The following is a 25,233-nucleotide window of genomic DNA, read 5'->3' on the forward strand; positions in this document are numbered from 1 at the left end:
TTAGTCATTACTGCTTCTGTAATTTCTGTTAACCGACGAGTTCTATAACTCTCGCTCGCTTTCTAATTCACGAAATTCTGCCTCCGTGAAACTCTTCCATTAAGTAGCTTTTTTTTGTTACATCTTGAATTGGAATACTGCTTTAAAGTAGATAAGCCAATTTAGCGAAAGTTTCTAGCAACTCGCTAGACAGTCTTGTGAAACTTCAACACCTCTTTACGGTGAATTTATAGCTGTCAATGTCGAACGCTTTATGTCCCTTTGTGAATTTGATTATCACTATTTACATAAAGTTTGTTGAAAATATTATTATGTGACTTTGTGAGAAAATCGAGTGCAATATGGAAAGAGACGACTTCGGAAATTTGACAATTGGAATCTCCGTGCTTGTCGAGGACTGTGTTGTGAGATGATATATTATAGACGAGCGTTTGGAAAGTGGACTATATGTTTGTCGATTGCGCGACTAACTTGCGGAAGGACAAAGGTGGCGACTATCGATGGAACGTCAATCTTCGGTCGAATTTCACGGTTCTAGTTCACACTATCTTCCCGCAATTTAGAATTCGTTTCGTATCTTTCCTTTGAGACGAACATTTCACTGCGGGCCTCTCTATGCATTGGAAACCTCGAAACTTGCTGAGTCGATGGAGTTGAGCACATTTTCGTTCTATAGTAAAGTAACGAGCGCTTTGGGAATCTTCTTTTCTTTCTTCAGCTAGAAGACGTTTATTGCGGACCTTTTGACCCGTTCCTTTTTAGTTAGAAGATTTTTGATAATATAATTCGAATTAGCATATTTAATACTGAACTCGAGTTTTTGCAAATATTGGCGAGATTAAAGAAGTTTCTAAATGAATATTAGGATTGCGTGTGCACGTGCTCTTTTGATAAAGTTTTTTATATCGTATATCTCAGGCAGATATTCAATTATTAATGCATTTTATTAAACGAGGATAATAATATGATTTAATGAAACTTCGATTGGACATTAAAATATCTCGGAAAGAGCTTAAGTAAAAACTCGAAAAAGCTGAAAGTTTTCTCTGCTTTTTCCCCATGCTTACTGATTAGTATCGTACATTTGCCTTTTCTGAGATTCCGTGCTTCTTTGTCTCTGCAGTGCATTAGGAAATTGAAATCGGTATCTACTATTGAACGACTTGTATTCTTTATTACTGCGATTATGATAAGGCCAATCGCGATATTTTTCTTCTTTCATGGCTTCATATTGCAGCCGAATGAATAATGTCGACATTTTATGGCCCAGAAGTTTTCAATTAATTGCAGACTATGTTTCTGGTATCTTTTCACACGAATTCAACGAAAATCCATATCTGAATTGTGGCTTGCCGTATTGAGTGAATCATTTATTTGTAGTAAACATTTCAGTGAAATATAAATTATATATAAATGTTAAACATTATAATAACTACATTCAAAAAAATGTTTGCCTAGAATCAAACTAATGAACATACGATATATGACATTCAAATTCTTTAATAAATTACGATAAAAATCTAAGTTCAATTTAAATAATTTTTAAACTACATTTATTATATATCTTTTTAATTTTTTAAATTTATTTTAAGTGTCATATCCTTTTCATATGCTACTTTATAAAAAAAGAAAATATTTTTTCTTGAAATTGAAAATATATGATACTGATGATAAATAATATTGTTTTAAACTGTTTTAAAATTTTCCAATACGAAATTAATGGAAAAGTACATGTATATGCATGCACATGCAAATTTTTTTCTTTTTGTTGATTTCGTTACAATACAGTTATTTCCACCTGTATAACCTTGTCCGTTAGCATGTAGTCTCGATTATCGATTATCGATGGATGTATGAATAAAATCTAGCATCAATTTTCTCAATTTTATTATTTGTTTTTTTGTTTTTTAATCGCCTACGCCACCTCGACGATTGCTATTTATTATATTTACTGCACAATTTTGCATAGATATTGTATGGTCTTAATAACTGCATTAATACAATTTTTTTGCTTCATTGATTCAAACTTTATTATATTATAATTTATATGATGTGTTACATGATAAAGAAACTTATGGCATCTAATTAAAAAGATTGTGTAATTTGTGTAAAATACGATAAATGCTATTTTTAACAGTGCTCTTGAATTATTTCTGCTCGAAGATCAGTTGATAAATATTACAAAGAGTCTTAAAATATGTATAATATTCGCGATATCTTACGACAGAGATGAGCTTTAAAATATAATATTCGTGACATTTTAAGACGAAACTTGAGTGACATTATAAGTATAGAAGATGAGAGACAGGTTTTTTGTAAATCTTCTATTATCCTAATAAAATTGTCATCATACTCAGAAAAATTTTATTATATCTTGCAGAACACTTTTATCGCTACGTTCCCATTTTAAGCCCTGACAATCACGATAATTACTTTGTGAGTATTTGCATTGCAAATAACTGTCAAATACGTCGCGTCTCGTGAAGTTTATTAAATTTTTTGCAATGTATTTAAAATCATTCCCTAATAGATGAAAATGAGAAGGAATCGTGGTTATTATAAGCTACACCGCGTGATAGAATTTTACGCTGCGGCCAATTAATTTTTCCGTCGCGTCTGCGAGACATAATATACCGTTCTTGTGGTTTTAATCACCCGCTTTTTGCATTCTCATGTTTCCGCAGGAACTAACAAATGAGCACCTTCTAGATATATGAGCAAATCATATGGAATGTTGGAAATTTATTTTCGAGATTAATTGAGTTCTGTCAGCGCAATCAACATTTTTAAATCAAGTCTTTTCAGTTCAGATGAAGCGTGACCCCTCATATCATAATAGTACGTGAAATAGTTTTTTTTTTGCCAGAATATATAATCTTGACAATTCTTATCTCAATGAGAGATAATTTAAGAAAATTAGTGCGCATCATATATTTATCAAATGTTACTCAAATTTTCATTATTAATCTTTTTATTCTAATTGTGTTTTATTCTAATTGTGTTTTATTTTAAAGTGAATTGGAAACATAATTGATTTCAAATGAATTAAGAGTTTGAAGATAATTTCTCGCAATAATATAATTTTTTAATAAAATATAATTTACGAAAAAAATGTTTTAACCTTTAAATATTATTGTAATATTATGGAAAAATTGCATGTGTTTCATTTTTTGCTAAGAAATGGCATTAATATAAATTAAAAAAAAAACAGAACTGTTTTCTATTCAACCCAATAAATTTTTAATATTTATGTAATAGATTTATTTTAATTAAGATATATAAATTTCTAACATAACATTTATACAGATTTATTTAATTTTGGAGTCTTTCGAGAGCAATTAATAGCAGTACGCGACAATGAATATGCAGTTGGAATTCTAAATATTTCGTGGATTATACATATATAAATATTGATGAAAGATATAATTTCATTGCACGAACTTCGCGTATTGTTTTTATTCCGTTTTTATTTATTTATGCGCTTTCTTTTTTAATTGCCATTTTATTTTATCCTTCGCGAATAGTGGGCAGCACTAATTGCTTGTGTGTCGTTACTCGGCGTTTCACTAGGCTATGATTTACGATCGCGATTCACATTTTGCGGAGAGAGGCATGCATCATCGTCGATGATACGTCTTAATTTCTCGTGTCGGCGATTAGAACAGATCTGGCACAAAGTCATTTGTTCAGCTTACATGGAGTGGCCGGAAGGTCGTTGTTGCCTCAAATAATCGGCACTGTTTCAACGAAACTCTTTTCGGTACGAAAAGTTAATTCTATCGAATGTTAAATATTGGTTAAATGGGATGATTAGAGAAAACGTTTAAAATTTTTGAGTGCTGATTTATCTCGTACGAGTTTTATCAAGTAACGTGGCACGAGAGAATTTCTTATTTTTTTAATGATATCAATTCAAATACGGTAATTTGGAATGTAAACTCAACTGTAGGTAAACTCACTTATCTCTGATGAACTTTTACATCCTAGCCTTCAGTTAACTTCCTCATTAGACATTAATCATCAATTGTCAGCTTTACAGCGTAATTTCCAAATTCTAAAGATTAAAATCTCTAAATTTTTATATCTTTTGAACTCGTTTAAGTCTTAATTGTACAATTTATAGTTTATAATTATTATACAAGAATTGTGCTGAAGTAATAATACGCAACACGAATTGTGATCGCAAAATTGTTATTCTTAGGTAAGCCCGTGCTAATAATAAACTTTCCACGTCACGGCGCTGCATTAATCGCGTCACCGTTATCCTCTCGTTTGTTTTTATTACAAACTCCTACGATCGTATAGTATGGGGAGTCGCGTGTCTCGGACCTCTCGTTGCAATAACGAGCGCAAATCGGTGTCATAAATCTGCAGAGACGAGGCGTTAAAATTTGAATAACGAAATCGCCCTGCCTGATCCTTAGTAAATCACCCCTGTCGTCGATAATCATCATTTTAATATCTGATTTAAATTTTAGTGAGCCTGACAGCATCACTTTTTTCGTGATTCTATGAATTAATTACAGTTTCTTCTGTCTTTAAAAAATTTTTTTAGATTTTCTTAATTAACGTGTAATATATATTCCGATTTAATATTCCAGTTAAAAAAATTTTTTATGCAAATTTAATATTAAAAGTTTAAATTTATGGAAATCTTCTGTTTGATATATCATTGGTTTTACTTTTTTTATTCTTATCTTCTGAAACTTTGCAACGATTTTGCAAAATATTTTTAAATCGTCAGCATTAGCATTACTATTCGATTTCTCGGAGTTATTTGCAAACATTGCAATAACGTAAGTGTGAAATGTGATTATTTCAATAATCGCATTATGGCATGTGTAATAAGCATTTAAATACGTTTGGCTTATATACTGTAATATGTCTATTATAATTTTCATGTATGTGAAATTGTACAGTTGTTAGGGATTAGATCACATTGCAGAGGGGAGAGAGAGAGATAGATAGATAGAGAGATGGAGAGAGAGAGAGGGAGAGAGAGGGAGGAGGACAGAGAGTAATTAATTCGAGCTTTTTGACCTGTTTGCTTTTTCATGACACGCTACGTATCTTTTGGGAAAAACTACCTTCAAATATTCACGCTGGGATATTTTATGCACGATGCAACGGATATTTCTGCCAATCGCTCCACGCGTCGTTCTGTAGCCATAATCGGTGTAAACTGGCTCTCTGTGGCTCCAGAACTTTCCGCCAGAAATTCACTGCAAGCTGATTAACTCTACTGCTGTACAGGAAGTCCATACATTTCTCTTTCTCTCTCCCTCTCTCGTATGTTGTACGCATGTCGTATCAACCACATCCACATCGTATTTACTCTGCGTTATACCGTGTTTCGCACTTAGTGCGTTACCGGTTCATGCTTTTAGTACCTACTGAGGGGTACTGTGCTTTGTCATCGATTTCTATTAATCTCTAACGTGTACAAGAGGAACGTTCAGAGGCAAACCGAGAAAGGTGTGCAAAAACGTACAAATACATCTTCTTTAAACAAAAAATTGTATTCATGAAGTGGAAATTTTTTAATATACACATACAAAATTTTTGCAAATATATAAATTTCGCATTTCATGTATAACGTGAATACTTATTACGTCTATGATATATATATATATATATATATATATATATATATTTAATTAATAAAATAACGAAATAAATATCAAGATTTATTTTAAATAATTTCTTTCTTATTAAATTTCTTTATAGCATAACTAAAACATCGTTTCTAAAAAATTATTGACAGAAATGTTGAGCATGAGAGCGTTTAAAATGTGGTTTCATTTAAAGTTCGTTTTTGTTTATTTCTTGTCGACCTTGTCAAAATGGCAGCTTAACAAGAAATAAAATTATATGAACGTCGTTTACCACAGGATTGGTTTTTGTTCATCTGCAGTTGCGTCTCTTCTCCAACAAGCCTCGTACAAACTTGTCAAACTTCTCGACATCGCTAACGGCTAGTAGCCGACAAAAGCAGAGATCGAATGACGATAAACGAGTTTGATATAATATGCTTGACTAATTTAAAGTTGTATCTATTAAAGTTAATCCGCATTAAAATGACTGATTTTTTAAATGATTCATCGATACTAAAATACTTTACAGAATATTTCTGCACAGAAATTATTCTTAAACGTGGCGTGATAGCCTTGAAGCAAAAGTTGAGTAAACTCTAATAATTTATAAGTTTCTCTTTATAAAATAAATTTGGATCAATTAAGATAAAGATAGTGCGTTGAGTCTGCCATATGTACCAAGATACATTAATTTATAAGTAGCCTATGAATTTTTGACTAGTAAATATACTGAGTTCTTGTTTAATTATTCATTGTGTGATGAATAAAAGATACTCTTTACATATGTAAAATACATATGTTTCATTTTAATTTATTAAATTTTCAAACCTCTGTCTCATTAAATATTGATTACGGACACGTCTATGAAATAAATTATCATTTTTATGCTTCGATTTTTGAAATATTGATTAAACAATGTACGATCGTTTTGTGTTTATTATCGAGATGTTTCTCAGTCGATTTTTATTATTAGATTCGTTGTTTCTGTATTTATAAAGGTAAGTAACGTTTCTTAGATATACGCAGATAATAATTCTGAATTCAGATCTAGTGGCGACACGTCTCTATTTCGGGAATCCTTTCGGGCGTAACAATCAATGATTGTATTTTCCTTAGCGTCACAGGGATCAGTTTGGCGACCCGTCCAAATCAACATAGATATAGCAGTACTCTCCGTCTGCGTTCAAAGATGTTTCTCCATTTGTGCTGATTTCCGCATGTTAGTCTCCGACCGTTTCCCATTATCTCTCGTCGCCTTTACGCACGTCTCTGAGCAAGCTTCCTTGCGTACGCCCCTTTACCTTCACCTTTTGCTCTTGATTCTCGTTTTCTGTAGGGGGAGATAGAGAGGACTCTTAATGGGTAACACATAGACCCCGGAAAGACAAGATATATGCGCTTTTCCGTGGAAGTTGAAGGCTCATGAACATTGGGACGGGAAACGGGATGAAACTGCCTTCCAATCCTCCCTCGTCGACGGCTTTCTTTTTATCTCTTTTTTTTCCTTGTTCAGAAAGCACATCGCCTTTGTTTCCGCAAAGACCACGTTGTAGAGACTTGCTAATGATTCGCGACGGCTTTATGAATATTTTACAAAAGAGAACTTTGTTGTTTTAACTTGTGTAATTCATTCATTTAATTTTTACTTATCGCAGCTGTCAATAATAAATGAGAGAAGGAACTGTCGTTTTCGTATATTTTATTACACAGAATTTTTTATTTATTAGATTAGAAATAGTTATGATTTTAATATTATTTATTAGACTCTATTTATGATTTAACGAATACAGATCTCAATGAATAATTTATTTATTTAGAAGTCAAACGTGATTAAAATATTTTTAATAAATCAATTAGTGTAATAGTTTAATAATTATGTGATAATTATAAGAATTATGAAATAATTATAAAATGAAAGTATTTAAATACAATTCTTTTATTGCAAATATTGCTAAATAAAAAAGAAGAGAGCTGTGTTCATTAAAATGTCATTTATTCCACTGTGTTATGCTGTAAAAAAAGGGTAAGGGGATCGTGTGGATCGTGTAGAGTCTTTTTACTTCCACTTACCGTGGATCTCGGCTTTGGCTAGTTGAAAGTTGAGAATTCTTTTTTTATGGAAACGGGAGATCTTTTTATAGGTTTTGTATAGGATGTCTTATCCGGAATACTGCTTGTCTCCGGAGACAACAACGTGATCCAATCAGTTGGTACGTTACTTGTTGCGAAACATGCTCATTCGAGTAACGAGGGAACGTGAATTCTCCATTTACCAAAGCAAAATGAATAAGAGAGAAGGAATATTTGTGGAACGAAGAAAATATGATAAGTCACGCGTATTGTAATCTCATTAGATTCTGTGCATCAAGAAATAGTATTGAATCTGAATTAGTCACTATCCTTGAGAAAGTTAAGCTCTCCGAGGAGAAAATAAAGAAGAAAATTCAGAAGTCGTTTCTAAAAACTTTCCAATTTCTTGAATTCTATTCCAACTCTTTGTTTCCAATTCTTAAAATTTTACACATTTTCATCATTTTTCATGAGAGATGAAAAATGATTTTCGACTTTGTTATTTATGTCTTCCATAATATGTACGATTATATTTTCGAAACCGGCGTATTTTATGTATTCGAGATAAAAAGTGACATTTAGAAATAAAATACGAAATATATATATTTAAGATAAGATTATATATTTATAAAATATTATAATATATTTATATAATATATTATATAATTGTATACTAAATATACATTTTTTATACATATTTATATATAATTTTATATTAGATATATAAATTTTACTTTATTGTAAATGTCATTTTTTACATTATATGTATAATATTACATGTAATATTTATATTATATTGATGAATTTTATATTTAATATAAAATTGAAAAATAACTTCGCGCGGCGGAAGACCTACGGAAGCGAAGAATATGTTCCCTCTCGAAATATGCGTGAGGTGTGTCGATAAATTTAATAGAAATTCTTGTATTCGTATTGCGCTGTTATGCCGCGATGACAGCTTTTTATGCATTTTACGTGATGCATTTCGCGCTCTGTTTCGATTTTTTATTGGGAAAAATTCTCTTTTTATCGCCTGTCTCATCTCGCGCATGTGGAATGTTTATCGCGTTATAACGCGTATATAACGTTACAGCGCGCATTGTCAAAGAGCATTTCTTACACGTGGCATGCGCCACACGTACGGACACGCACGTGCTTTCCCCTATTTTTCCGCAAATCGATACTAAGTTCTTCCTTTCAACTTTTCCGTATTGGATGGACATACACCGGTGACGCACAATGGCGATTGATTGATACTTACCTATATACGCCCGGCGTACGTCCGGATTTTTGTCGCGGATCCGTATCGCGTTTCAGACGAGAAGCGCTCTTGTCTTCGCCGTCTCTCGTCATTTATCGAGGGACGTGCAATTTGCGATAATATCGCTCGTATAAGGCCATCCGGACAGGAGTCGCACTTCGTCTTCTTCTTCTTGTTGGGACAGGAATCGCGATTAAGCGTTCGTTCCCGCAGCTATTTATACGCGATCGGTACTTTGTATCCGGCGCGACAAGTTTCTGCAGCCTTTGAGAGAGAGAGAGTGAGGAGGTGAGGGGGTGGGGGGGGGGGAGCTGGGCGGAAAAAGCGGAAATCATGTCGTCTTTGCTTCTCTTCGAAATGGGAAGTAGTGTAGATAGACGACATACTGGTATAGACGATCGCGTTTCTATTTATTTCCTGCACGATTCACTGGATGTTCGTCAAATCTCCCCTTTGATACCCGCTCTTTAATAGTCCTTTGTCGCTTATATTCGAATCGGAAAAATTCATCGTTTTTTTTTGTTGAGCTATGCAAGATACTACTTGAGAAAATATATATTAAATATTTTTAAGGAATAATATCTTGAGGTTAACACATGTTATCTGCCACGAGTTTTATAGGTATGTCTTACACGTGTACGTCGTAATAAAATTTTTATTATCGTGAGCATACATGATAAAATATTGTATAATATGATTAACTAACAATAAGACTCATGAGTAGAGTGTAAAATTACGTATTTTTTACTTTGGGTTGTTATCTAGCTGTTTATGTGATTCAAAATTTCATATTAAATGGCATTCACTTTTTACAAGTGTTTAAAAAAATGTAATTATGATAATACAATCATCAATGTATTAATTGCGAAAGAATAAAAGCTGTAAAATTGGTCCAGTACATGTTAATGCTACATGTTAAATTACGCGCTCCACTTCATAATTAAATTCAACTGATTAATTCATATAAGCATTAAAATTATACACCGAATTCTGTTATCAAGCTTGTTATTTTATTTATGTTTCAGCTGATATATTCGACCAGGTAAACGAACAAATCAAGAAATACGCTGGTCTGCAGGCGAATTGCGTAGGCGGTGGAAGAATTGAGCATGACCCCGACGAGAAGACCATCAAAGTTTATGGATATTCGACTGTAAGTCTCGGAATTTATCCGAATATTAATTATTTCGCCCGTCCCTGATTCGACTGATGTAAAAATATTTTATTTTTCATGCGTGATTTTTTTGCGTTGAAAATGACGGGTTTCTCCTGTAGTATAGTGTTAATTCACTCCAGCCTGTCTTATACGTCACAAAATTATAGCTGTTTAGTTTTTCAATTGTCATCCTGTATACTTCTCCATTTCCCGATTAACTTTTATTTTATTATTTACTGTGGAGTATTGCGCGCTGCATGCGTATGCCATTCATTTTCCACATGTCCAACGGCCTTGTTAATCGGAATTATGTTTGCATCTATCGAAGTAAGATTGACAATCAGTCGACATGAATGTCCAGAGAGAAAGAGAGAGAAAGAGAACCGTGATATTGCCCAGTGTCATGTGATGGCTTCAAACGCGAGAAGAGGAATATGCGTTGCAGTACCTATGATTAACAGCGCATAAACATTTTCACCCCATACTGTTACTCGTGACGAGTTTACACGCCCACGCGGCATCATATGTCAAACTTCAGCAGATTAAATTTGTCTGTCCGAGAGAATTCGTTCCCCTGACGCGAACATAATCGAATAGAAAGTTACGTGTGTGTTTTATTTAGAAGTGTACGTGTGTAAAATAAGAGTTTTTTTCTTTTAAAACAGTACTTATCTCCAAGAAAGAAAGAAAGTATTTCTTATTATTATAGTACAATAAACACACGGAAGCGCAGTAAACAATAGGAAAAGAACGAGACGCTGCTGTCTATATCGTTTTTTAAATTTAAACTCAGGACATTTTCAAAAAGTATCTTTTCTTTTAATAAAGTCAATCGATATTAAAGCAGATATTTCGCATTCAACAATAAGAAGTACAAAAATTCCGCTATTTCATGCCATCCGCCACGAAACGCTTCGAAGCGTATAAATGCTATAAACCCTGAAGCTGGTCGATCGACCTCCAAGCGTAAAATTGCAATTGCATTTACGTAAACTCGGAAATGTTCGTCGACTTCCGTAACGCCGCTGGATTTTATCGGGCCGTATTACGGCATTTACGATAGTAGGGTATCTCGCGTAAATTGTATAAGGCAATTATTACGAGCGTGTTGCAAAAACTCGGGCGCGGTACCATTAGTTTTTATTTTTCACACGATATCATTTAATTTTATAACGTGCTTAGACGCGCTAGTTCAGTATATATTTTTATTTACAAATTCTATTACATTCTTGTTTGAAGCTGTATCTTCTTTTCTTTTTCTCATATAAATTTTATAAAGAATACCATATATTATTATATCAATATGATTATTATGGCGCACAGACATCTTGTATTGATCCGAATTCCATTTCTAGAATATTTGCTTTACTTATTCGACAAAAGAGAAGACAGAGTTTATTTTAATTAAAATGCTGTATTGCTTTAATCCTGTCATCCTTTGACAAAATTCTTGACGTCAGAGCTACTATAGTAACCTTACTCAATGTAAATATTAATACTGCGTTGAGTTTATATAGAGTTTATATGGAGTTCTATATAGTTGTCTATGTACAGTTGTATAATTTCAATTTGGTTGCAAGTCGCAATTCGTGAAAGTAAGAGCGCTATTGGGCTGTCGTTATCTTCAGTAAACAAACTTATAAGAAGTACGATACATATCGCGAAGCTGCGCGTTTCGTGAAATATGGATGCCTTAACACGATGCTACACATTCATCCTACTTCAGAGGAAATATCTCAGCAGCCTGTATATATGTAGATATCGTTATAAGGAATGAACGAGCCGATATATACATACATTAAAGTTGCGGAAGCGTTCCGGATCATTTATTCGAGAATTTAAATTGGAATTCGCAATCCGTTCTGGGAAACGAATAATTCATATTGCGCGACAGCCGCGCGAGATTGACAAGAAAATATTTTTTTAAAGCGCGAGATTGATAAGAAAATATTTTTTTTTCAAGCGCGAGATTTAAGGAAGAGAGAGATTTGAAGCGTATACATTAAAAAAACTGAAGATTATCCGACAGAAGTGTGCGAAGAAGATATCTGTAGATCGGAGACTTAAAGAGGGCGGCCCTCTTTAAATCTCTGACAACGCCCAGGGGAGAGTAATTTTAATATCGTTCTGGATATTCTGTTTTCATATCACCGGTCACAATTACAAACAAGGAGCGTATATTTTATTTAGCTTTCGACTTCTCGAAGGATTATTCCCGATCCCGTGGCAATGTGGCCAACATTAGCAATATTATTAAATTTACGTGAAAAGAGCGATATTATACCTGAGCTACATTCAAAAACGTTGCTTTCGAAGAAAATTTCACTAAAAAGCTATAGTTTACATAAAATGCAAACTATAACTTTTTAGTGAAATTTTCCTTCAAAGCAATGTTTTGAAATATAGCCCAGGTATATTATCACTTTTTCGACGTAAATTTTATGATATTGCTAATGCCCAGGTATAATATCGTCTTTTTCCAGGATTACATTCCAAAATATTGCTTTCGAGGAAAATTTTACTAAAAAGCTATAGTTTGCATTACGTAAACTAGCTTTTTAGTAAAATTTTCCTCGAAAGCAACGTTTTGGAATGTAATCCTGAAAAAAGACAATATTATACCTGAAATTGAAAAGTAACTATAAAAATTATTTTATCAGTATTTATAACTATTGCGTTTCGTCGCCCGTTCGCAGATTAGAAATTATAAAGTTAAATTATACTTTATGTAATCGTAATTCTTACTATGCAATGATTGATTAAAAATACATGACATTTTAACATGATTCATTATTGATATAACTTAGTATATACGATTGACAATGAGTCGGCTGTAATTAGTTTGCTATTTATACACAATTTTTTTTAATACACAACCTTACAAATACTTTCTAAAAATGTTAAAGTATAAATAAGAATCATTTAATAATTTTTTTTATATTCGTAAAAAAGTGATAAAAATTAATTGAAACACGAACGACCCATCGTGTATAATAAAGGAAAATCATCTATGTACTTATAAACATAAATATTATGATTGTTATAAGCAAATCTACTGATATATTAATTTGCGCTATTTGCTGCATTTATATTTATTTTTCTTCTATGTGACCTTAGAAATTTTTATCTATTTAAAGATCCTTTTTTTATTGTTACTTGCATTTAGCTTTTTTTAAAATGAATAAAACGATGCACTTTAATGTGCACTAGAATTTTATCTAAGAGAGATCTTATCCGGAAGCTTAATTTCCGCCTTCTTTACTTTTATTGTTTTTCCTTTTCTTTTTGCGCATTGTTGCAGTGCGCGACAACATTGACATCTCTGTGAAGATGTCAAGGGTACACTTCATATAAAATTGAAAATAATGCGAGATCTAGTCTCGTAATTGCTGCTGGATAATTCGTTGTAGCGACGAGTATGTTAATTGAGTGCATTAAAAAGTTTAACTTTAAACTTTAAAGACCATGTGAACGAAAGGACGCGACAGTATTAAAAATTTATTTTTAGAATTTATTTTTAGAGGAATATGATGAACGACTAATCATTTTTGATTATTAATTCGGTTCACAGGGTATTTGTTATGGTGACGAATATGTTAATTGAATGCATTAAAATGCTTAAACTTTCTAACTTTAAACTTTAAAGGTCATGAATGAAAGGACACGACAGTATTAAATTCTGAATTTATTTCCAGAGGAATGTGGTGAACGACTAATTATTTTCGACTATTAATTCGGTTCACAGGGTTTTGGCAAAGCTGATCATCAAGTATCGGTCGAGTTATTGAAGAAAAAATATCCCGCCTACAACATCACGTGGTCAGACGATGGCTACTAATCAGGCAGTACATGATGCGCTATCTTGACTTTTATCTTAACAAAATATATATGTATAGGATTGAATCTTGCTTTGTACGTTTATTATATTATTATTTACAGTTACTAATAAAATGTATGTGCGTATCGGAATGAAATTAGATGTATTCTAATTGTTAACTGTTCTAATTATCTAAATGCTTCATGAAACACTACATTATATGAAAATGTAAGCAATTTTGAAATTAAAAAAATTTATTTATATCCTTTAAAATTTCTTCTTTCTTTTAAGACGTATTACATTGTATAAAAATGTGAATAAAGGGAAATGGAATTTTCAGAGTAGTCAGAGTATGGGTGATGAAAAATTTTAGAATGTTAAATTTTGCTTCATTACTTTGCATAGCTGTATAAACTTGAGGGCGCGCGCGTTCTTTCACTACTTTATTAGGAACCAAAGCCAAATTTCGAAATAAATTATAATTATTAAATTCTTTGTGTGTAAAAATAACTCGCATCGATAAAGTTCATTGAAAACAGGAAACGAGCATTCTTCACACATATCTCATTATGTATTTGAGAAATAGATTTATAAAATTGTATTTAATAAAAAATTTTAAAATAGAAATATAGTATAAATAAAATGGTATGAATAAATAATTAATTTACTCATTTTCCACTTTTTCATATTTTATACTATAAAGTTAGATCACAGTAGGTTTGCCGTTTTAAAAAGTGAGTCGCAATCTATGTAAGTATGGGAAGTTTTCAATTAAGTAATTAAAATTAAAGAAATTAATCATTCATTTACATCTTTCTTTAAAATTTATTCTGTCTCTTTTATGGAATCCTATATTATAAAAGATACGTAAATTAGTAATAAAATGAAAGAAACTTTATTCATTTACCTGTTTTTATATTTATGTCCTTCCGGAAGTTTCTTCATGTATAAATTTTTATTAAAATAGTTTAATATATTTAAAATAGTTTTATATTTCTTATATTTTTACTTATATACATTTTCTCTCTCTCTCTCTCTCTCTCTCTCTACTTTGAATCAAAATATAAGCGTATTTATTCGTCCAAAAGAGTATACTTAAAAAGTATTTTATTTTTTAATATTTTTTAATAATTTTGCGCGTGCGCGCGTGTTTTCTAAGAATGATAAGATGGTAAATTGTATTTTAGACCGTGGTTAGAGAGGGAACTTGACGGTATTGCAATATCATTCAACGATAAATGGTTGTCGGTATTTCAGCGGACTAGTAGAGTAGTAATCGGTAACAAGAACAGTCATACTTTTTAAATACAGATTACCGCTGGTCTTCTTGAGTTTTCTTTTTGTTTTCTTGCTGATAACTAGATGACTCCATTATGCAGTACCTATACATAGAATACAAATATATATTAATTATATTGAATTTATTAATAATCGTATACGTATTATGTATAAAAATGTATACATATATGTTAATCTTTGCATTACGTTGAAAATATAATTATTTAAATTTTTTATGTCTAATTTTTAAATTACTAGTAAAAATTTTGTTATGAATCAATTTAATTTAATATTCTAGAGAATAAGAAATTTGATTTTGAAAGAGGAAATTTTTTTATCATTACAATTTTAGTCAAAATATTACTTTGGCAAATTTACTTTACGTAAGCATTTTCTAATTTCATTTATTCATATGTATATTTGTAATATTCGCATTAAGTATAAAATCGCATGATATCTTAATTTTGCCATGTATATTCGAACAGTTGAAATTGAAGAATCGATGTTTATTTTGTAACAAGCGCCGTGCTCAATCATTTTAGACATGTCGGACGTCCGATGAAGACGTTAAAATTTTTTAAGTCATTCTGATATACTAACCATGTTTTCCCGAGCCGCAAAATCAGTCGTGAACTCCCTTGGATCACGCCGGATTCACATTAGCGAAAAGAATTTCACAAAGGTATTCACAATTTAAACAATTTCCGACATACAAAAATTTTCATTTAGTAGTTTCACTTTGTACGGCTCTACCCAATTAATTATATATTTCTATAAATTATGTCGTCTATTTATTTATTTTTCTTCGTTAAATCTTGGTATAATTAAAAATGCTTATTTAGATTACTCTAATTGCCGGCGCTGGAAAAATCAGTCACAACCTATCCCAGTTATTAAGAAATAGTGCAAAATTGAATGCCCTAGCGTTATACGATGTGGCAGCTGTCAATAGACCTTTGCCGAATTACAATTTCTATGATGAACAGTCATTAAAACCTATCGTAAGTGATTCTATTATTCACAATTTGTTTAAGAAAACTTGTTATATGTAAATTGAACAAATTATCATAGTAATTAATAATCATATTCTGATCAAAGAAAGATATTTTAAGTAAAAAAATATTAATTAAATAGCCATTAGAAATGTTAACAATGGAGAAGAAATCTTGTTCGGGCGAAGATAGTCATTCAAATGCAGCAATTAATAATGCGACACAAGCAGACAATAATAATCATCAAGGAAATAATGGAAAGGTAAAGTATAAACTTATTTATTATTTATGCATATGCATTTAAGTATATCAGTATGTGCTAATTTTATTTAATGTATTAATGTAAAAAATTATGGTTTTTCAATAATTATATGCGAAAATGTTTTGCTAGTATTATTAAGTAATAAAATCGATTTTTATGAAATTATAGAAGTATTTTTTATAATTGTTAATACAAGTTAATGAATTTGTCGCCTTTTAAAATTATTTTTATTTATATTTATTATAAAATTAAGATTATTTTTTTGTTTAAAATATATACTTAAGTCCAAAATTAAATAAAGTGGTTGCATTTAAATATGTAAGATTAAATAATATATAAAAGGTTAATATAAAAAAATTTTATGATAAAATAATTGTTTTTTATGTAGAGTCAGACAGAGAAACTTGTAGAAGCTCTTTATCGTTTACCAATAGCTGAAGAAGCTCCAGCATTTAACAATCCATTGATATCTATTGAGGAATTAATGCCAAAGGTAAGGGAAAAATAAATTGTAATATTCATATTTTCAAATTTATAATTAAACTAAGAAATTATTTCAATCGCGTATGATTCACATTTTAATCAATATTAAAAATTTTCTTATACATAAAATTATTTGATAGAATTATTCACTTAAGGAATAAAGTTAAAGTTGAGCGATATTTAAAATTATTCTTATAATATAAATATTAATTAATTCTAGCTGTGGTAGGATGAATTAAATTTGTTGTATATTGAGTATATTAAGCATATGATCGTACGTATGCTCAATATATAGCACATTCTATACAAATTTATTGTATAATAAAAGGCAAATATTAGCTTTTTTATGCAATATTATTTTGTAGAATATTATCAAATAAAATAAAATTATTTTTTAATATCTGCATGTATAAGGTAAACATTATTAAATTTAAAAAAATTGAGAAAGAATCAGAGAATAAGATCAGAGAATAAGATTATATCTGTCATGTTTTTTAAAGTTATTTTATTTTTATTGTATTTTTATTATCTCTTTCTATCTCTCTTCCCCTCCCCCCCTCTCCCTCCCTCCCTCTGTCTATCTATAGATAGTGAAATATTGATTTCCGTATTCATTATTTTAATATCTCAATTTCGAAGAATGTTTTTATTTTAATAATTATCGCAACATAAATTTGTTAAGCTGTATTTCTAGTGTAGTATAATAAGAACCGCAGAATCCGCGTATTCGCATTTATGTGACATATTGTCTTGATATTGATTTCCGCTATTTCTGCAAGATATTGTGCATTGTTGAAGAAATTCTAGATTTCTTCATATTCATGCTTGTGAGATACTTTATTTAACAAGATTTGATTGGACGTTTAAAATTTTTTAAATCATTACATAAATAAAATGAGCAACTGTGGATGAGTGCCGCAGGTTCTAAAATATAATTGTTATAATATAAAGTTTCGAAATCTGATAATTGAAACCTGAAGATGCATGCACTGAAGATATATAAGACGACGCGCTCTCAGATTTTATAAAAAATAGCGAGATATAGACTGGGATATAAAGTTAGCTAATCTACGAATAAAGTTAATCGATGCTGAAGAACCAGCGGTCAAACGTAAATCTTTGAAAGGGCCTAGAGGAGAACTGATCTTGAAATCGTGTCTCCGTCTGTCCTCAGGCGGGCAACGCGTGCGGCAGGATGCGTCTTTATGCCAGAGTCCCGGGTGAGAGGAGTTCCAGCGACAACATGAAAACCTGGCAAAGAGATTACGCCGCCATCCCGATTAGCAAGTGGTTCTTCGACTTGACGTACCCGTCGTTTCGGAAGTACGACGTAAACTTCATTCCAGAAGCGAAAATCGCGCAGGAGCATCGATCGATTAAGAAAACGAGAGAGATCAGACGTCCATCCTGCGGTGCACTCGTTGCGAAAGAAAATAATCATCAATCGTTGCCGACGTCTTTGTTGAATCATGGCGAAAAGTCGGCAAGAAGATTGATGAAGAAATTTAACAACGTCGGTATACCTCCAAATAAAGAAGCACGCTGCGGAGCAGCGGAAAAATTGATCGACCGGGTGATATCGGTAGCGCTATCGAATAACAAATTGAGATTATTACATGAGATCCGCAGTCGCACTAAATTTCCTTTGTCTTCATTAAATTTTATAAGTTACAAACGTGAAAATAATCGCGACAGCGAAACAATGATGGACGATACGTTAAATGTCATTGAACAGGAAAATTGGATTCAGCGAACATGCTCCAAAATCAAATCCATGCTCCCAGGTCTGCACGCCAAAATCGCATCGGATTCGTATTGTTCAGAAAATATTTTCGTGGTGAACCAAGTGATCCGTGCGATTCCGTTTTCCGATATAATTTCCAACGGCGCGATTCTCTTTGCATCGAAGGATTGCGAAGATGATAAAGCGAAGCATAGAGCCGGCATTCGGAAAAAGATACAGGAGTTTTGCATGCAGAAAAGATCTAAAAAGATAAAGAAGAATAAAGACAAGAATGATATTTGTAAGAAAAGACAGAGATCGTGTAAAACGGAGACGGAAAGAAAATGTCAGAAGAAGGAAAAGATATGCGAGAGAAAGAGGATTGATTGTTCCGAGAGAAGAAAACAACGAACATGCAAAAGACAAGACGTAGTTCCTTGCAAGGAGAGAAAGAGCGTTAAAAAAGATGTTCGCGATTGCAGTAAAACTCGCGAGCGAAAGGAGAAGGTCCAAGAAGACCCGTGTAAACAGAAAAAGGATGACGTTACTAGAATAGAGGAAGATCCTTGCCGTGGACAACGTCTCGTGAAGCAAGAAGAAACTTTTTATGAACTGCATAACACAGATCCGTGTAGGCCAGACAAGAAAGAAGAAATCAAGATGAAAGAAGAAATAAAGAAGAAAGAGGAAATAAAGAAACCTGATTGTACAGAAATTAAAGAAATTAAAAAAGATTCATGTGAGAAGAAGCCATGTCCACCTGTAAAAAAGATTCCAGAGTGTTCTGAAGACAAAACAAAAAAAAAAGAATCTTGAAAATATTTTACTTTTATATTGTTTACGTACAAAATGTTTCCTGAAAAAACTCTTTTTATGTAAAGACATTATAGCAGATTGTAAAAAATTTTCAGTAAGTATTAATAACGAAATTTGTGTTAATTTCAAAGTGAATTATTTGGGAAAGAAATCTAATTTATTGCTGTATTTGAAATATACTTTAAAATAAAGAGAGAAAACATTATATTTATAATATCTATTTATAATATCATTATATTTATAATATCTCATCTGTAAAATATATAATACATTTTATTGTAAATTCTGTAAGTAATAATAAATATTATTTTACACAGCATTTTGTGTAGATTTTTCTTAATTATGGAGATTATTTAGTGTAAGTCTAATTAAACAACTATCTGACACGTGACACTTCTTATTTCAGTTACAATCAAAAGAAGAAAATTCTGCTAGGTTGAAAACTGCTAGGTTTCGAGAATCTGGAATAACAGCCGAAGTAAGCTTTATTAATATTTTTCGAAAGGATTTAATTAGTTTTCTTTTTTATTTGATAAATGAATTATAAAATTATAATAATATCTTGCGTATTTTCAGTATATTTTATTTATATTATTTTTGATAAAATTATACGTGATTAAACTAAAGAAATAAATATTCAAAAATACGTTGAAAAATCGCAAAAATTTTCTGTGACCGCTGTGGCTCCACCTCCCTTCTGCCTCTTTTCTCGTTGAATTGGCTACTTTAAGCTGTTCAAAATCTTGCAACGATTATATCTAAAAAAAAGGATATCTTATTCAAATAATGAGTTATTATAAATTTTATTTCTGATCGCTTTGGTCGTGCTCTCTCAGCAGAGAAGAGAGAGGCCAAGTTCATCGATGAAATCTGCGGTAGAAATAGCCGAAAGTGGAAAACCGATCGAATCCAATCAGATCCAAACCAACAGAGATTTTTTGTCGATCATCAATTCACGTAAACAGTTTACGGGAATCAATTTTGTCAAAGATTTCCAGCAAGATTCCAATTCAGCAGTTAATTACAAGGATCGTTCCGATTTTTCTGTTCTGCGTAAACATTTTGTCACTGATCCTCGTCAGTTTGAGAAATCGAAGTTGTCACACGATGACAAACTGGGCAACGACGATTACTTCCCTCAAGGTGAAGAATACGAAGAAGAGATCGGTACAGAGAACTATCAACTGAACAAAAAAGCCCCTAGTAAAAAACCGCCGCGTGTCGACGACAATGTCGACGACAATGTCGATAATTTCCAGCCGACGATGCTGATGTTTGAAAATAACAAAAACGTTAACGGAGGTCCATTAACGAGGTTCATCACGCGCGTACATTTTTCAAGTATCGAAGAACTGTCAGAGGCTGATCGAATAACGCTGATGTCAAAGAAAGTTTCTAACAAGGACGCCGTCGAAAAATTGCAAACTCTGATCGAGAGAGTAACGGAGTTCAAGCGCCGAGTATTTCAACCTAATAAACGCGAAGTATCGAAGACCGGGGGTCACGACAGACGGAAGGAAGGAAAAAGAGATCGTCAGCAACGAGAACAAGAGAAATGAATCGACGAATTGATCGGCATATTAAGCTAGATTATAGCTCCTCTAATTATATTCGTGAACGATATCCGCATTAAATCGTTACTTTCATTCCTTACCCATAAAAGAATACAAGCGCTTTGCTCTTTTGTCGTGTTAAACTCTCGAAAGGAGGGAGGTGGGCCAAGAGCGCTGGTCGGGACTACCGCGAGATTATTGAGGAGGCGCATCAAAATCCTCCACGATTTAATACGTAAAAAAACCAGCAGGCAGTTAGTGGCAGAGTATTGCGGCTAGGTGAGCCAGGATGTGGCGAGGATTCGCCTGGTAAACCAGAAAAGAATCCGTGCGATCCACCCGAGGGCCCCTGTCAGCCCGCCAAGCCACCGGGCTATCCCGCCAAGCCAAAGCCCAAAAGAAAGCCATTCTCCGTTAAATGCCCACCCAAGAAACCGTGCAAGGAAGAGAAATGCTGAATCGCGTCAGTAAGAGACAGAAGGTACGTGGAGGCGTCAGCGGCTGTTGTAAATACCGTTTGTTCGACGGAATCGGAGAGCTATTGTTATTTCTAGAAAAATATAGATATGTATATTTCTTTCTCTTCATCTCTTTTTATGAATCCCGTAGGCAGTCAAGAAGTTAATGTTCGTACAAATGAATGGTTTCCTGAAAAATCTACCGAGAACCTTCTTTGACACCGAGATCTTTGGAACAGGAGGATTAGGATTTAATCGATGGAACCATAAAATCTGTTCAATGAATATGCTCAACTCATGCTTGACTTGCATAAGAGATTTTAGTTCCTGCAAGAACGAGCCTGGAAACATCCTTTTAAGGCATAAAGCATTCGGTTCGATTCACGAAAAATTAAGAAAACCATTTTTAAAGCGTTCGTTCATGACAAAATGTAAACTACCGCTTCCAAGTAAACCAGCGTCAACAATGTCAGTCTACTATTCGACGGCCCTGCCCTTTAGTCTACCATCTTTCAAATCGTATTCATTTAATAAGAAATATGTTCTACCATCGCTGCCTTGTCATCACGAATCAATCAATTTGCTACGCTTCGATTTATATCTTAAATTCGTCAAGAAGCCGCCATTTCCAAAAATTCATCGTGAAAAAGATTCACGATTTCTGGAACATCCGAAAACCTTAAAGTCATTAACACCTTCTAAGTGTCTCAAATATCTATTAAAGCGAAAACTTCTACCTCCGAGATTTTGCAAACAATATTCTTCATCACCTCCTACGTCTTACTTATCTTGTCGCCACTCGCTTTCGCAAGATGTTTCCAAACGTATGCAGAAAGCATTCAAGAGGCTTTCAAAATTACAGGGAAGCAAAACACCTAAGACGTTCATTCATCGCGATCCCATTTTCTTGCATAGCGTTCACCGACGAGGATTTCACAGCTCTTTGTTCCCGCTCGCCAAATCAGACTCCACCAAGCCTCCCGCTTGCGAGAAGATGGATAAAATTTGCAAGACCGAGGTGACCGAGGTGAAGAAGACCGATGAGTGCGGTCGACCTTGCAAGAGAAAGAGCGACATTTGCAGCGAAAAGAGGGTCAAGTGCGATAAGTCGCAGCGAAACAACGAGAAGGCGAAACAAACACCGAAGACAGAAAATAAAATCGTGGATCCCGAGTGCAAGAAGACTTGCCTGCCGATAGGCAAATGCGTACTGCCGCACCTTGTCCCACCGCCGAAGATGGAGTACGCGAAGGTAACGTGTCCCCCGTTGAAGTTCGTGAAACCTAACCTGTGTCCGTTGATATCCTTCCCGAAGGATGATAAATCTCACGCGGAGATTAAACAGACCGTCACTCGAAAGAAGCAAATATGTGCTCCGCCACCGCTGCCGAAGCCACCGTACGCACCTATCGTGCTCTGTCCCTGTCCACCACCGCGCAAAGTACACCCCGGTGCGTGTCCGTGCTATGAGGCGAAGGTGGTCGCTAAGCGAGCCTCGAATCAACCGTGTCCGAAGAAGAAAAAATACCCCTGCCCCACTGGCGTGCACCTTTGTCCTCCGCAGGTGAAGCCGTGCAATCTAAAACGGGAGACTAGCTGTGAACGTAGGAAGGGGAAGAAGGCATCGGCATCTTGAAGAATCGCACAAGAAATATGGAGCACAACATTGGTTATTATTTTTTGGTTACATTATAGTCTAGAAAAATTTTTAACAGAAAAGTTAATCTATACATTGAAGGAGTTTCAAATGCCAAATAATTAAAAAAAATTGAATATTGTTTTGAATTATTTTACGAGAATAATTATTTTACGTACAAAATGTCGATCTATACATGTAAATTGCTTTTTGTCAAAGATGTCGGTATTTCCATGAAATAATGACTGATTATTGTTCAACTATGTATGGACATTGTGCGAATTTTGTTTTTATCAAGTAATGGAATGGTAAAAGGAACCGGTTTTATAGAAAAATCTTAAGGCGAAAATGAGCATAAATGTGCGCAACCGTGATTTCTGCGAGATCTATGAAATTAGAGATTCGGTCTCCTGGATCGATAATTGTCAACATTTAAGGCCGACTCGTTCATCTTCCGTCAGCTCTGCGATTAATAGTGTATCCATTTCTCCGTTCAATAATTTTATTTTATCTTACTTGTAATTTTTTTTTTTCAAGGAAGCACCACTGATCGCGAGAGTTTAGTGCAAGGTGAATAAACCGGCTGTCGATGCATGTTGCTTGTCGCGTGACTAACGGATTATCTATTCTAAAATTATATATGCTGATAATGCTAATGCGTGTGCATGTTTCAGCGTAACATAGAAAGATTATAACTATAAATGTTAGCTGCAATTCAATAAATGTGTGTAATATTTATGGAAAAATTAACTTAAAAATATAAACATCGTGCAATAACGTCCACATGTTATAAAATAAATTTGTCGTGGACGATTTGAAAATTGTTGTACATAAAATTTTAATTTACACATTTTTTATGAATTATATCAGCATAAAAAATGATTAATTTAAACGATTAATTTAATTAAAAGAGTTAAAAGAAAGATTTCTTTTGTTACTTTGAGTAGAAGTTTGTTGGTCATGCGGCATCCGATGTGCATTTTATTAATTTTTTTTAAAGAAAAGTTCAAGTCTAAATTTAAATAGATCTCGCAGCTAATTATACAAGCGAAATATATTGTTTACCCTTTGCACGCATTCCACGGATTAACATCCTAATGCTCTTGCGGAAAAGCGGATAAATATAGCCGACTAATCGATACGAATGAATCTGCCATTAAATTTATGGAACGAGCTTGAGAATTAGATTTATATCTTTTTCTATTATTCAGTATTTTTTTTAACATAAAACATAGATGTACAAGATGATAAATGCTAGTGAATAGTTAAAAAAAATATTTGTCAATAAAATTGAATTAGACTCAAATCTTTTTCTGTTATTTAGTTTCTCTCATATAAAACGTATACAAGCTGATAAATGCTTATGGAAGAATTAAAAAAAAATGTTTATCGATGAAATTGAAACAAATTTGTAATATAGAGACAGGCTTTTAGAGTTTATACATTATATACATGTAGAAACACTTCAACTGCACGTTTATCGATCGATTATGTATTCCCATTTCATCAGCAACCCACATTTTGTAAATAAAATCTTGTCTATTAATATTATTTAACACTGGCTTTTTTTCGAATGCAAGCATGCGACTTCAGCAGTTTTTATTTTTTCGGGAACTTGCGCGCAGAAGAGACGGTTATAGATTTCGATGAAAGCCTCGTTTCGCGAGTTCGACAACCATCTCTGCTCAACGATGGGTCATATCCATTGCTACGATGCGTTCTAACAGGGGATATGCGGGGTGAAAGGGGGAAAACGAACAGAGCGGATTGCCGTGAATAGAGAAAATCGATTTCTACCGCTGGTGATCGGTTCTAACGTTTGATTCGATTCCCGTCTGTGTACGCGATAATAATCGCGGCTGTACGTGCGACACCGTGCCGCTTCTGCCGGTTTCGAGCGTATATATCACGCGAGTGTGTGCGTACGGGCGAGCGCACGATACGAAATCGGCATCAAAAGCGTCTCGTTACAATAATATCGACATTTATATACGACGGGGGTTTCGGGCCGGGAGGAAGTTTGGCCGGGCGGCGGAAAGACGAAGGTCTTTATCATTTTATTATTGGGGGTGTGGGTGGGCAACCCTCGCCCCTTCTCGGAACGACGCTTTACTTTTACCTCCCATTGTCTGTC

At 33.3% G+C, this 25,233-nt stretch overlaps 2 protein-coding genes across 6 annotated transcripts in view; both read left to right on the plus strand.

Annotated features, from left to right (window-relative positions):
* The window catches only part of LOC105463006 (14 kDa phosphohistidine phosphatase-like), a 71,357-nt gene extending 57,186 nt beyond the window's left edge, over window positions 1-14,171 (plus strand). For both annotated transcript variants that reach the window (XM_011709994.1, XM_011709995.1), the window contains exons 3-4: window positions 9,951-10,078; window positions 13,827-14,171. In XM_011709994.1, coding sequence (XP_011708296.1) covers window positions 9,951-10,078; window positions 13,827-13,919 — 221 coding nt within the window. In that variant the 3' untranslated portion in view covers window positions 13,920-14,171. The remainder of the gene's footprint in view (window positions 1-9,950; window positions 10,079-13,826) is intronic.
* A 1,506-nt stretch (window positions 14,172-15,677) lies between these two features.
* LOC105463004 lies at window positions 15,678-24,655 on the plus strand. Of its 4 annotated transcripts, none has more exons than XM_011709987.1 (6): window positions 15,678-15,858; window positions 16,019-16,177; window positions 16,311-16,430; window positions 16,819-16,923; window positions 19,859-19,930; window positions 21,615-24,655. In XM_011709987.1, exons 1-6 carry the CDS (start codon window positions 15,778-15,780, stop codon window positions 23,097-23,099), a joined length of 2,022 nt encoding a protein of 673 aa, XP_011708289.1. In that variant the 5' UTR covers window positions 15,678-15,777; the 3' UTR covers window positions 23,100-24,655. The 4 variants fall into 4 exon arrangements, with proteins under 4 accessions (XP_011708289.1, XP_011708291.1, XP_011708292.1 ...); XM_011709989.1 differs by lacking the exon at window positions 21,615-24,655 and adding an exon at window positions 20,289-21,244; XM_011709990.1 differs by lacking the exon at window positions 21,615-24,655 and adding an exon at window positions 20,292-21,244.
* Window positions 24,656-25,233: the final 578 nt, after the last annotated feature.

The sequence above is a fragment of the Wasmannia auropunctata genome, unplaced genomic scaffold, assembly GCF_000956235.1.
Source record: "Wasmannia auropunctata unplaced genomic scaffold, wasmannia.A_1.0 LD336092.1, whole genome shotgun sequence".
Taxonomy (NCBI): Eukaryota; Metazoa; Arthropoda; class Insecta; order Hymenoptera; family Formicidae; genus Wasmannia; species Wasmannia auropunctata.

Excerpts from the sequence above, each read along its gene's own strand:
- LOC105463004 (XM_011709987.1), top strand. The coding sequence starts at position 15,778 with ATGTTTTCCCGAGCCGCAAAATCAGTCGTGAACTCCCTTGGATCACGC. Across the intron at positions 16,924-19,858 it reads TTGAGGAATTAATGCCAAAG|TTACAATCAAAAGAAGAAAA; the intron begins GTAAGGGAAAAA and ends TTCTTATTTCAG. Across the intron at positions 19,931-21,614 it reads AATCTGGAATAACAGCCGAA|GCAGTCAAGAAGTTAATGTT; the intron begins GTAAGCTTTATT and ends TGAATCCCGTAG.